Source organism: Bos mutus, chromosome 19 (genome assembly GCF_027580195.1).
Source record: "Bos mutus isolate GX-2022 chromosome 19, NWIPB_WYAK_1.1, whole genome shotgun sequence".
Taxonomy (NCBI): Eukaryota; Metazoa; Chordata; class Mammalia; order Artiodactyla; family Bovidae; genus Bos; species Bos mutus.
The window spans coordinates 28,166,906-28,179,767 of NC_091635.1; the positions used below are offsets into that span (position 1 = coordinate 28,166,906).

Genomic DNA, 12,862 nt, shown 5'->3' on the forward strand with positions numbered 1-12,862 from the left:
GGGAGAGGGGCTCAGGATGGGGAACACATGTACACCCGTGGCGGATTCATGTTGATGTATGGCAAAACTAATACAATATTGTAAAGTAATTAACCTCCAATTAAAATAAATAAATTTATACTTAAAAATAAATAAAAGCCAATGTCCTAGCCCCACACACACACAAAAATTATAAAGACAATTTTGTGTCCCCATTATCCCACACTAAAATTCTAAAAGCTGTCCTTTTAAGTCTTCCTTGCTGCAGTTTCTCTTGTCTTAAACTTGCAATGGTGAGATACCCCCATGGCTCTGATTTTAGCTTCTTTTATTTATCTTCTGTTTGCCTACACATCTTCCTTGTTCGATTTCACCCAACTCCATAGAACACCAAGAACACCACATTTTTAACACAATCCCTGACTTTTCCACTGAGCTGAAGACTCCCTAGTTAATAGCTTCATTTGGGTGGATAATATTAATCTCCAATTTGACATGGTTAAAACAAAACTCTTGGTCCATTTCTTCCTCCAGGTTTATTTTTCTCTCAGTCTTCATATCAGTAGATGGCTCTACAGATGGTCCTTGTCTTACAGTGGTTCAACTTAAGATTTTTTGACTCTACAATGGTGCATAAGTGACATTCCTTCAGTAGAAATTATATTTGAATTAAAATTTGAATTTTTATCTTTTCTTAGGTTAGTGATATACTGTATGATACTCCAGGCAGCAGCAATGGGCCATAGCTCCTAGTCACAAGAGTAAACAACCAATACACTTACAACCCACTCTGTATGCATGTTGTACCCGTACTCATTCTGTTTTTCATTTCAGTACAGTATTCAATAAATTGCATGAGATATTCAGCACTTTATAAAAAAATAGGTTTTGTGTCGAATGATTTTGCCCAACTGTAGGCAAGAGTAAGTGTTCCAAGCATGTTTAAAGTAGTCTAGGGTAAGCTATGATATTCAGTGTGAGTGTGTGCTCAGTTGTTCAATTCTGTCTGACTCTTTGTGATCCCGTGGATTGTAGCCTGCCAGTCTCCTCTATCCATGGAATTTTCCAAGCAAGTGGAATGGACTGTCACTTCCTACTCCAGGGGATCTTTCCAACCCAAGGATGAAACCCACATCTCTTGTGTCTCCTGCATTGGCAAGCAGATTCTTTACCACGGCCCATCATATTCAGTAGGTTTAGTGTATTAAATGCATTTTTAACTTATGATATTTCAAGTTACAATTGGCTTATCAGGATATAACCCCTCATATATTCCTGAAATTTGCATAGGACCACAAAAAACTTTGAATAGCCAAAGCAATCTTGAGAAAGAAGAACAAAGCTGGAGTTATCACTCTCCATGACTTTGAACTATTCTACAAAGCTATAGTAATCAAATCAGTATGATACTGGTAGAAAAACAGATACATAAATAAATGGAACAGAATAGAGAGACCCCATATAAATCCATACACATGAGAAACCTATATGCAGGTCAGGAAGCAACAGTTAGAACTGAACATGGAACAACAGACTGGTTCCAAATGGGAAAAAGTACTTCAAGGCTGTATATTGTCATCCTGCTTATTTAACTTATATGCAGAGTACATCATGAGAAATGCTGGGCTGGAAGAAGCACAAGCTGGAATCAAGATTGCTGGGAGAAATATCAATAACCTCAGATATGCAGATGACACCACCCTTAAGGCAGAAAGTGAAGAGGAACTAAAAAGCCTCTTGATGAAAGTGAAAGAGGAGAGTGAAAAAGTTGGCTTCAAGCTCAACATTCAGAAAATGAAGATCATGGCATCCGGTCCCATCACTTCATGGGAAATAGATGGGGAAACAGTGGAAACAGTGTCAGACTTTATTTTTTGGGCTCCAAAATCACTGCAGATGGTGATTGCAGTCATGAAATTAAAAGACGCTTACTCCTTGGAAGGAAAGTTATGGCCAACCTAGATAGCATATTGAAAAGCAGAGATATTACTTTGCCAACAAAGGTCTGTCTAGTCAAGGCTATGGTTTTCCCAGTGGTCATGTATGGATATGAGAGTTGGACTATGAAGAAAGCTGAGCACTGAAGAATTGATGCTTTGAACTGTGGTGTTGGAGAAGACTTTTGAGAGTCCCTTGGACTGCAAGGAGATCCAACCAGTCCATTCTAAAGGAGATAAGTCCTGGGTGTTCTTTGGAAGGAATGATGCTAAAGCTGAAACTCCAGTACTTTGGCCACCTCATGCGAAGAATTGACACATTGGAAAAGACTCTGATGCTGGGAGGGGTTGGGGGCAGGAGGAGAAGGGGACAACAGAGGATGAGATGGCTGGATGGCATCACCGACTCGATGAACATGAGTCTGAGTGAACTCCGGGAGTTAGTGATGGACAGGGAGGCCTCGTGTGTTGCAATTCAAGGGGTCGCAAAGAGTCAGACAGGACTGAGAGACTGAACTGAACTGAACTGATATGGTCAATTAAACTATGACAAAGGGGGCAAAAATTTACAGTGAGGAAAAGTGGGGAGAGACAGTCTCTCAAATAACTGGTGATGAGAAAACTGGACAGCTACATGGAAGAACATAAAACCTAAAACTAGATTTTTTTTTCACACCATATACAAAAATAGACTCAAAATAGATTAAAGACTTAAACTTAAGACCAGAAAGTATAAAACTCCTAGAAGAAATATAGACAGTATTCTCCTTGACTTTGGTCTTAGCAATTTTTTTTGATCTTTCTTTTTAAGCAAGGGAAACAAAAGCAAAGAAAATTAAAAAGTCTTTGTATAGTGAAGGAAACCTTAACAAAATGAGAAGGTTACCTAGTGAATGAAAGAAAATATTTGCAAATGATATGGCCAATAAAGGATTAATATCCAAACTATGTAAAGAACTCATACAAATGAAAGTCAAAGTGTTAGTCGCTCAGTTGTGTTCGACTCTTTGCAACCCCACGGATTGTAGCCCACCAGGCTCCTCTGTCCATGGTTTTTCCCAGGCTGGAGTGGTCGTCATTCCATTTTCCAGGGATCTTTCTGACCCAGGGATCAAATCCGGGTCTCCCACATTGCAGACAGATTCTTTACTGTCTGAACCACCAGGGAAGCCAAAGAACTCATACAGCTCAATATCAATAGAACAAGAAAATATAATTTTAGAATAGGCAAAGGTCCTAGATATACATTTTTCCACATAATATATATATATATGGTCTGTGGGCACATGAAAAGATGTTCAATATCACTAATGCAATCAAAACCACATTGAGATATCACCTGATACCTGTCAGAATGGCTATCATTAAAAAGACACAAAATAATAATTCTTGGCAAAGATATACAAAAAAGGTAACTGTTGTGCACTGTTGGTACATTGAAAATTGGTAACATTTACATTAAGGAAAACAGTATGGAGTTTCCTCAAAAAATTAAAAATAGGACTACCATGCAATTTAGGAATCCCACTCCTGGTATTTGCCCCCAAGAAAAGGAAAACACTAACTTGAAGAGATATATACACGTCAGTGTTCATTGCAGCATTATTTCCAGTAGTCATAACATGGGAAATAATTTATGTGTCCATTGATATGTAAATGGATAAAGAATGTATAAGTGGAATATTACTCAATTATAACAAAATGAGGAAATCTTACACGTGCAATAGCGTGAATGGACACAGAAGAGTATTATCTAAGTGAAATAAGCCAGACAGAGAAAGACAAATACTGTATGTTTTCACATATATGTGGAATCTAAAAAACAAAACAAACAAATGTAACAAAACAGAAACAGACTCATAGATACAGAAAACAAACCAGTGGTTGCCAGAAAGAAAGGAGGTTTGGGGAGAGCAAAATAGGTGAAGAAAATTAAGAGGTACAAACTGTCAGTTATAAAATAAATGTCACTGAGATGCAATGCATTGCATTGAGAATATAGTCAATAATGTTATAACTTTGTATATTGTATAGTTACAGAAATATCAAATTACTATGTTGTACATTGAAACTAATATAATGTTGTGAGTCAGCTATGCTTCAATTTTTCAAAAAGGCATACGAATCGCCAGTCCAGGTTCAATGCATGATACAGGATGCTTGGGGCTGGTGCACTGGGATGACCCAGGGGGATGGTATGGGGAGGGAGGTGAGAGGGGGGGTCAGGATGAGGAACATGTGTACACCCATGGTGGATTCATGTTGATGTATGGCAAAACCAATACAATATTGTAAAGTAATTAGCCTCCAATTAAAAGAAATAAATTTATATTAAAAAGGCAAACTTGTCTAATTTGATTAGCTAGAACTTAAAAAAATAATACCTTTTACCTTCTTTCTAGTACATTTGAAGCATAATTGAGATTCATAGCTAAAGAAGGCTTCTAAGTCATAAGTCAAGGCTTGGGTAGAGAATGATATGATTCATTTATAATTAGTGCTAAGTAGGTCCACATTGAGTTAAATATATCTTTTGTGATTATATTTACTTTAATTTGCCTTACACACAATCATTTTATGGAAGAAGCCAAATTTTATAGAAACACAGGTCAGGAAAAATAAGCTACGCATGTCCAAAGTGGGATGTGTCCAAATTAACTAGATTTTATTGTGTGAATGTCAAAGGAAGAGACTTAAAGAATGTTGGAGACATTCCGGACATTGTCTTAATCCTTTCTTAATGATTCAGGTACTATGTCAGTCAAGTGATGGATTATTGCACTGACATATAACATTCCCAGGAATGTATAAAGCCCTTAGTAAGGAATTACTTTCCTGAGAGTGAAAGTGAGTCACTGACCCCAGTTTTCAGTGTTCAGAATGTACACACGGTCATGTAAGGATTAGGTTGAGGCCTAAAAAAGCCCCAAGTGACTCACAGTTGGAATTACAACATCAGGCCCATGTTTGCAAGATCTTGGTTATAAATGTACTCCTTGAAATGTCTCTATTGGATTTGACAGAATTATAAGCCTGAAGTCCCATATTGCTATAGATTGCCACTCATCTACTCAGCAAACAGTTGTTGAGAGCCTCCTATTCTGTTCTAGGCATTATGCATGAACCACCATCCTATTTCTTCTTTTTTTTTTTTACTTTACAATATTGTATTGGTTTTGCCATATATCAACATGAATCCGCCATGGATGCACATGTGTTCCCCATCATGAACCCCTCTCCCACCTCCCTCCCCATACCATCCCTCTGGGTCATCCCAGTGCACCAGCCCCGAGCACCCTGTATCATGCATTGAACCCGGACTGGCGATTCGTTTCCTATTATACAGAGTGAAGTAAGCCAGAAAGAAAAACACCAATACAGTATACTAATGCATATATATGGAATTTAGAAAGATGGTAACGATAACCCTGTATGCGAGACAGCAAAAGAGACACAGATGTCTAGAACAGTCTTTTGGACTCTGTGGGAGAGGGTGAGGGTGGGATGATTTGGGAGAATGGCATTGAAACATCCTATTTCTTCCTTAAGACTTAGTTGTCATTATCTCCTCCAATAAACCCTTTCAGATACTTTCCACCCACATCACCGTTCCCTAGTCCTCTTCTAATATTCAAGGAGCATGCTCCTCATGTGTTTCACATTGTTTTATTATCACTTTTCCAGAGCTTCCTATGAAGATACTAATAGGTCTTTATTATAATCCCTATGCTTTGTTCACAGCATGGCCAAGAGCTGGCTCTATATACATGTCTGTTGAATAAATCATAGAATCCTTGCCTTTGAGAAACACAGTGTATATAGGGAAAGAGATAAATAGTTACAGTATAAAGAATAATTCTATATAGAGAATCAAGTGTTATAAACTTCCATATGGTAGGAGAAGTAACTGTCTAAAACTGATGCACAAAAGTGATGTTAGAACATGGACCTTGAATAATAAGAAGGAGACAGTTTGAGAGTGAACTCGAGCCAGAAATGCTGACATGTACAAAGGCAGAGACAGGTTTAAGGAGTGGTGGCTCAGACAGTTCAGCGTCTGTCTACAGTGTGGGAGACCCGGGTTTGATCCCTCTGTCGGGAAGTTCCCTGGAGAAGGAAATGGCAGTCCACTCTAGTACTATTGCCTGGAAAATCCCATGGACAGAGAAGCCTGGTAGGCTACAGTCTATGGGGTAGCAAAGAGTTGGACACGACTGAGTGATCTTCACCGTAAGTGATTTTGGAGAGCTAGAGTTTTAACAGAGATTCTCTAACATTGGTGTACTTAAGAATTACCTTAGAAACTTGATAATAATGCTGAGGGATTGAGAAGATCCCCTGGAGTAGGAAATGGCAACTCACTCCAGAGTTTTTTTTTGTTTGTTTGTTTTTTTGCCTAGAGAATCCCATGGACAGAGGAGCTTGGTAGGCTGCAACCCATGGGGTCTCACAGAGTCAGACACAACTGAAGCAACATAGCATGTACACATGCAGACAGAAATTCACCTTTCTCATGAATATTACCCAACATATTCTCCCTACCTGGGAGGGTCCTCTTAACTCCAGTGTTGGATTGTGAGCTCCTGATAGGAAGGAACCATGCCTCACACATGTTGGAATGATCTCCAGAGCCCAGCAGTGCAAGAACATGCCCAGGGATGGATCATTTTACTGACTGGGTAAGAATATTATTGTTTGTTAGGTAGGATGGCTTATCTTATTTTGGAAAATACATAAAATCCTTTCTATTATGTAATACAGGCATTAGGGGATATTTGAAAAACAAGTTTTCTTTCCTGGCCATAGAAACCCACACTTTTCTTCATCTTGAGAAAAAGAATGCTGGAAAATAAACTGAAAATCAACTCTCAAAAATAACTAAAGAAGAATACACGGATTTATTATATCAAGATACTGTTATTTAGAAATAGTTAACATAATTGTGAAGGTCAAGGCAAGTATAATAGTCAGATATCTGGGGGTTTAGTTCAAGTACATCATGCACATGAGGTTAGATGCAGGGAAGAGATCTGTGGGGAACAAGAATGGTCTTGAATGCAGAATGGGAGCCGTTTTGCTTGTGGCTTAGTGGTACCACAGAGTCCTAAAGCTGGTGGTCATTTAAAACAAGGAAAATTTTAAACGAATGATATGCCCACATTGATGTGATAGTGACTGGTTCATGGTTGATTTCAGCAAAAGGATCCACCACAGCTGGGGCGACAGCAAGTTGTACGGCAGCAGGTGGTCTGGCAGCAGACGGGGCGGCAGCAGCTGGACACGCCGCAGCTGGGGCGGCAGGTGGTCTGGCAGCAGATGGGGCGGCGGCAGCTGGACACGCCGCAGCTGGGGCGGCAGGTGGTCTGGCAGCAGATGGGGCGGCGGCAGCTGGACACGCCGCAGCTGGGGCGGCAGGTGGTCTGGCAGCAGATGGGGCGGCGGCAGCTGGACACGCCGCAGCTGGGGCGGCAGGTGGTCTGGCAGCAGATGGGGCGGCGTGGACACGCCGCAGCTGCAGCGGCAGGTGGTCTGGCAGCAGATGGGGCGGCAGCAGCTGGACACGCCGCAGCTGGGGCGGCAGGTGGTCTGGCAGCAGATGGGGCGGCAGCAGCTGGACACACCGCAGCTGGGGCGGCAGCAGGTGGTCCTGCAGCAGGTGGTCTGGCAGCAGCTGGGGGAGCAGCAGGTCTCTTGGCAGAGATTTTGGCCACAGCTCTGGTTAGAGCAGATGGAGCCACAACAGGAGCTGACCATGGTGTCAGAGGATGGAGATTCTAGGTGAGTTAGAGAGTGAGATTCTTGAGTTTGGAAGTCTCATTGCAACATGTCCCCTTTTATAACCATCTGAGGGACTGCTGTCACTATGTTAAGGGCTATTTCCTTGTTATTGTTTGCCTTAATAGATAGATAGGCGATTATCAAATTAGTTATTTGGTGAATAGAATGCATTTTTCCTTTCTCTGTGTTGTGGTTCAGCCAATCTAGTCTTTCCTCTTGACTCACATTTCATCTTCTTTCTTATGTGCATCATCTGATTTCAAAGACTCTTCAGCTTCTTCATCTAATTGGTTGTCATATAAACATCATTTAAATGTCAACACTTGGCGTCATCCTTAAAGCTGTGTCTCATATCAGCCCTCAAGTGGGATAATAGATCTTGTTCCCTAAAGACAGTTTGAGAAAAATAAACTGTGACCATACTGGAGTACTTGGAGGAATTTTTCTTAAAAAAGTGGAGAGGCTATTCTAAGACAGAAAACTTACTAACAATAAAGGAAAAGATTAAAAAATTTTAATGTCTAATTAGTCTTGGTAAAGCTTTAAACAAAACCAAAAGACTACAAAAGAGCAAACTGTACAATATTGTAAAGTAATTAGCCTCCAATTAAAATAAATAAATTTAAATTTAAAAAAAAGAGCAAACTGAAGTAAATAACAAATGGGTTAACCAATATAACCAAAAAGACCTAATTTTCTTTTTTTTTTTTCCTGTTTTACCCAAAGTTTATTTATTTATTTTACTTTACAATATTGTATTGGTTTTGCCATATATTGACATGAATCCACCATGGGAAAGACCTAATTTTCTTAATGCATGCATAGTAAGAAAAAAAACGTCAACAACCAAATAGAAAATTGAGGGAAGGATATTAACAGTCATTTCACTGAAAAAGAAATATTAATGCCTTTTAAGGTTTTAAAAGATGTTCAGTCTCATTTATAATTTTGAAAATTTTAATTGAACAATTTATCCATTTGCAAACCAAATATTGAACACTTACTATGTCCCAGGTCTTGCCCTAGGCTCTGGGGATAACAACAGTGAATAGTTTGAAATGACAAATACAAAATATCTAATTTTTTTAAACTCTAATAAGATGGAGAGCTTGAAAGGAAACAGATGTTTTCATACACAGAATGGTAGGTGTCTAAGCTGGAGTAAATTCTTTATAAAGTAATTCAGCAGTAACTATAAGATTTGATTGAGCAATATCACTTCTAGAAAAATATTCAACAGATACACATAAGCAGGAGCTCCAGGATATAAACTCAAAATATTCTTTGCAGCATTGTTGGTAAGAACAAAAGTCTGAAATTGAACTGTATTGTGACTATGGAGGAGAATGTCTCTGATGTAGAAAATATACACCAGGGCCTAAATTACAGAGCATCATTTTGTCATGAAGAACACTTCTTGAACTATTCTTGCAACTTTTCCATAATTTTTAAATTATTTTATTTATTTATTTATTTTTGGATTTTATTTTTTATTTTTTTATTTTTTTTAATTTTATTTTTAAACTTTACATAATTGTATTAGTTTTGCCAAATATCAAAATGAATCTGCCACAGGTATACATGTGTTCCCCATCCTGAACCCTCCTCCCTCCTCCCTCCCCATACCATCCCTCTGGGTCGTCCCAGTGCTCTAGCCCCAAGCATCCAGTATCGTAAGGAAAATAAGTATACTTCTATGGCAAAACAGACCATTCCTATTCCATATAGACACACCTTGTTTCTTAGACAAAATTTCAGCAAGGAGGGAAGAAGGTAAAAAAGAAAGCCAAGCTATAGGAACATGCTTGGTTGTGCTGTTTTTCAGTTATTTAAGTCTAATTTCATTGCATTTGGGTAAGAGAGAGAAGTTTATATTATTCTGCTTTAAGAGTTTTCTTTGTAGTCTATATGTTTGTGAACATCCTTGAGATATATAGATATATATGAAAATTATGAAAAGTTTGTCAGGCATGCCTGCTCAGTCATGTCTAACTCTTTCGATTCCATGGACTAGAGCCTGGAAGGCTCCTCTGTCCTTACGATTTCCCAGGCAAGAATACTGCAGTGGGTTGCCATTTCCTTCTCCAGGGGATCTTTTGGACCCAGGGATTGAACCTGTGGCTCCTGTATTGTCAGGCAGATTCTTTACCACTGAGTCAGCTGAGAGTGCGTATAAATGTCAATTACATCTAAGTTGATAATGGTTCTACTCACATTCTCTATTTCCTTGTTTATTTTTCTCCTTCAAATGACCATTCTAAAATAGGGTGTTAAAGTCTCTGCTATAATTGTGGTTTTATAAATTTTAACTATGTATAATAGGGTTTTTGCACTTAGTTTCAATATAGCTCAAAAGCATTTATGATAAAAAGAAAGTTACAATTTATATAGACATAAATTCATATATTAGTGAGAAGTCACAAAGTGAAAACAAGAACAGGTGTTAGAGATTTTGATCTAATTGGGCCACAGTTCTACAGCCATTTATTTGTTTGGAGATGGTTGGTGCTCTGCCTGAAGGCAGGAAGACAGCTAGGAAATATCCCTCCTCCTTAGAATGATTATAATGTGTTTTGAGGGAGTAGTTTTAAAATCATAATTACATTAGAAGAATATACACACTCTACTTCCTTCTGATTCATTCCTTCACTTTGTCTTATGTAGTTGTAAACTGTACACTATCCCTTGAATTTTCATACATGACACGTTTTACTTCTAAGAATCAATCTCTATACATTACCTGTCTTCAACAGAATGGTTTCTCTTTCTCATCAATATCACCAATACACTCTGCCTGACACGTGTCTTCCTGTTGAATCCAAGATTTCATTGTGAGTTACATTGTGATGGGAATTGGGTCACATTTGACTTAATGCTTCCCAAAAGGACCTTGCAGGGTGGTCCATAATTCAACTGTAGTAAAAAGGAAGCTCTTGTTTTCTCTCAATAAACTTGCAAAACCAATACAATATTGTAAAGTAATTAGCACCCAATTAAAATACATAAATTTATATTAAAAAATAAAATAAACTTGCAGGCAAGGAGGGGAATCTACTTTTGGGGGGGAAAGTCATTATTTAGCATTTTCTCTGATACAGGATTTGATTGATATGTAAAATCAGTTTTATTTGTTCACATGACAGAAATACAAATTTATCTCCAGTTCATAATCAACACTAAAAAAATAAAGGGCCAAAAATGTTTCTGATACCAAGTGTTTATGGCCACGTAATTGTTCCATCACACAGAACTCACTGCAAAGGCCAGGTCATGCACAGCAGTCACAGGATTAGGAGCCTGTCCCCACGAACTAGAGTAGACATTTGATCGTCTGCCGGAATGTCAAGGTAACAGGCACAGAATCTGGAGAGTCTCTGTGGTACTCAGTTTAAACTGCCTCTTTTAGAACAGCTTCTTGGTGGCACGATCGATGGGATGGACAAACACAATGACAGATCAGAGCCAGTCCAGATGCTGTGGACAAAAGAAATGAAAAAAAAAAAAGAATACACAGGAATACTGGTGGTTGACTCAGGGCTGGGGTGAGAAATGAAGTTCAACAACAAGAAAATCCGTAATGTTGGGAGACACCAGGCAGTCTGGCAACAGACTGGGCAGCAGCAGCTGGACACTCCACAGCTGGGGACACAGCAACTGGAACTGTAGCAACAGGGAGTAGCAACAACTGGAGACGCAGCAGCTGGATGCACGGCAGCTGCAGTGACAGCAAGTGGTCTGGCAGCAGTCTCCTGGCAGACACGTTGGCCACAGCCCTGGTCAGAACAGATGGAGCCACAACAGGAGCTGACCATGGTGTCAGAGGGTGTGGGTTCTGGGTTTCCAGGAGAGTGAGGTTCTCAAATGGAAGTCTTCTCCCAAGTCCTGTTGTATACCCTGATGAGGAGATGTCATCATCATGTCCAAGATTATTTTCTAGCTGCTGTTTATCACGTTTAAAGGGAAATTATCAGACATTTTGACGCGGCATCTGGTTAGCTTTGGTATTTAAAGAGTATGCTTACTTATCTTTATTTAATCATTTATGCCTGAAAAGGAGCATTTGCCTTTCTTTTCTTATTTTATCTTCATCCCATCTGCTCCCTCTTATACTTTCCAAAATGTGTTATTGATACTCTGAACATTATCATTCTTTAGCCTTAATGACATTTAACTTCTTGTACCCAAAACAGACACACAATCACAATTCTTGCTATTTGGACAATACTTAGATCCAAACATGGATAAGCTAATGCACCAAAATTCAGACCTCAATACACTATAGCAAAGTGGCTGGTGGCAAAATCAGCATATAACACACTAGTAACTTATGAAGAAGCTAAGGAATATAACTGGATTTAAGGCACATGGCTTCAGATTGTTCAAAATAGAAGTGATCACTGTTTCAAACCAACATCCCAACATCCCCATTACTCAGCCCTATTACAAATTACTGCTAGGTCAAGTTCCAAGCTAGTAAACTTGGAGTTCTCCTTTATTCAAGTGAGTCCATGTTGATTCCCACCCTTTAAGAGCCATTCTCAGGACAGAGGCACAGAAGGGAAAGATGATATTCAATCCATCCCACTTCTGCTATGATTCCACTCTGACTCAATGAACAGCAGCTGATTATTTGACTGGATGAACTGGTAATGCTATCACCCATACACTGGATCTACTAACAGGGGTTTATAGATCTTTGCCACCAAGACCAGGATGCCCAGCAGCAGAGGCATCAGAAATCCATAACTACAGTTAAGTCAGAGCAAATGAAATATCAGGAGCCAGTGTTAATCAGTGAAATAAATATGCTCTTTCTTTCAAAAGGTTACAAATATGGAAATAGCTAAGTATCCAAAATATTATGCTTTGCTCCACTGAGTCATTGTTGTCCCTTTTGTTCCTGCATGTTTATAATTTATTGACATTTGTATATTTTTATTGGCTTATAACATTGAGTTTTGCTTGTAACATATTATATTTAGATTTCTGTATACACTACCAAATGATCATTATCAAAGGTATGGTTTCCTTCACCATACATTTGTCCATCTTTACCCACTTTGACATCCTCCATAGCCTTTCTTTGAAACTGCAATTCAAAGAAAACTATTTCAGTTGTCAAATTAGCAGCTTTGAAACTTTTCCCTTTGCCGTTAAATGTATTAATA

At 38.8% G+C, this 12,862-nt stretch overlaps 1 protein-coding gene across 1 annotated transcript; it reads right to left on the bottom strand.

Moving 5' to 3' along the window:
• Nucleotides 1-7,108: 7,108 nt before the first annotated feature.
• On the bottom strand, nucleotides 7,109-7,670 carry KRTAP4-1 (keratin associated protein 4-1). The gene is given in 2 exon segments (XM_070389822.1): nucleotides 7,109-7,412; nucleotides 7,414-7,670. Coding segments are annotated over 2 exon segments (561 nt in total).
• Nucleotides 7,671-12,862: the final 5,192 nt, after the last annotated feature.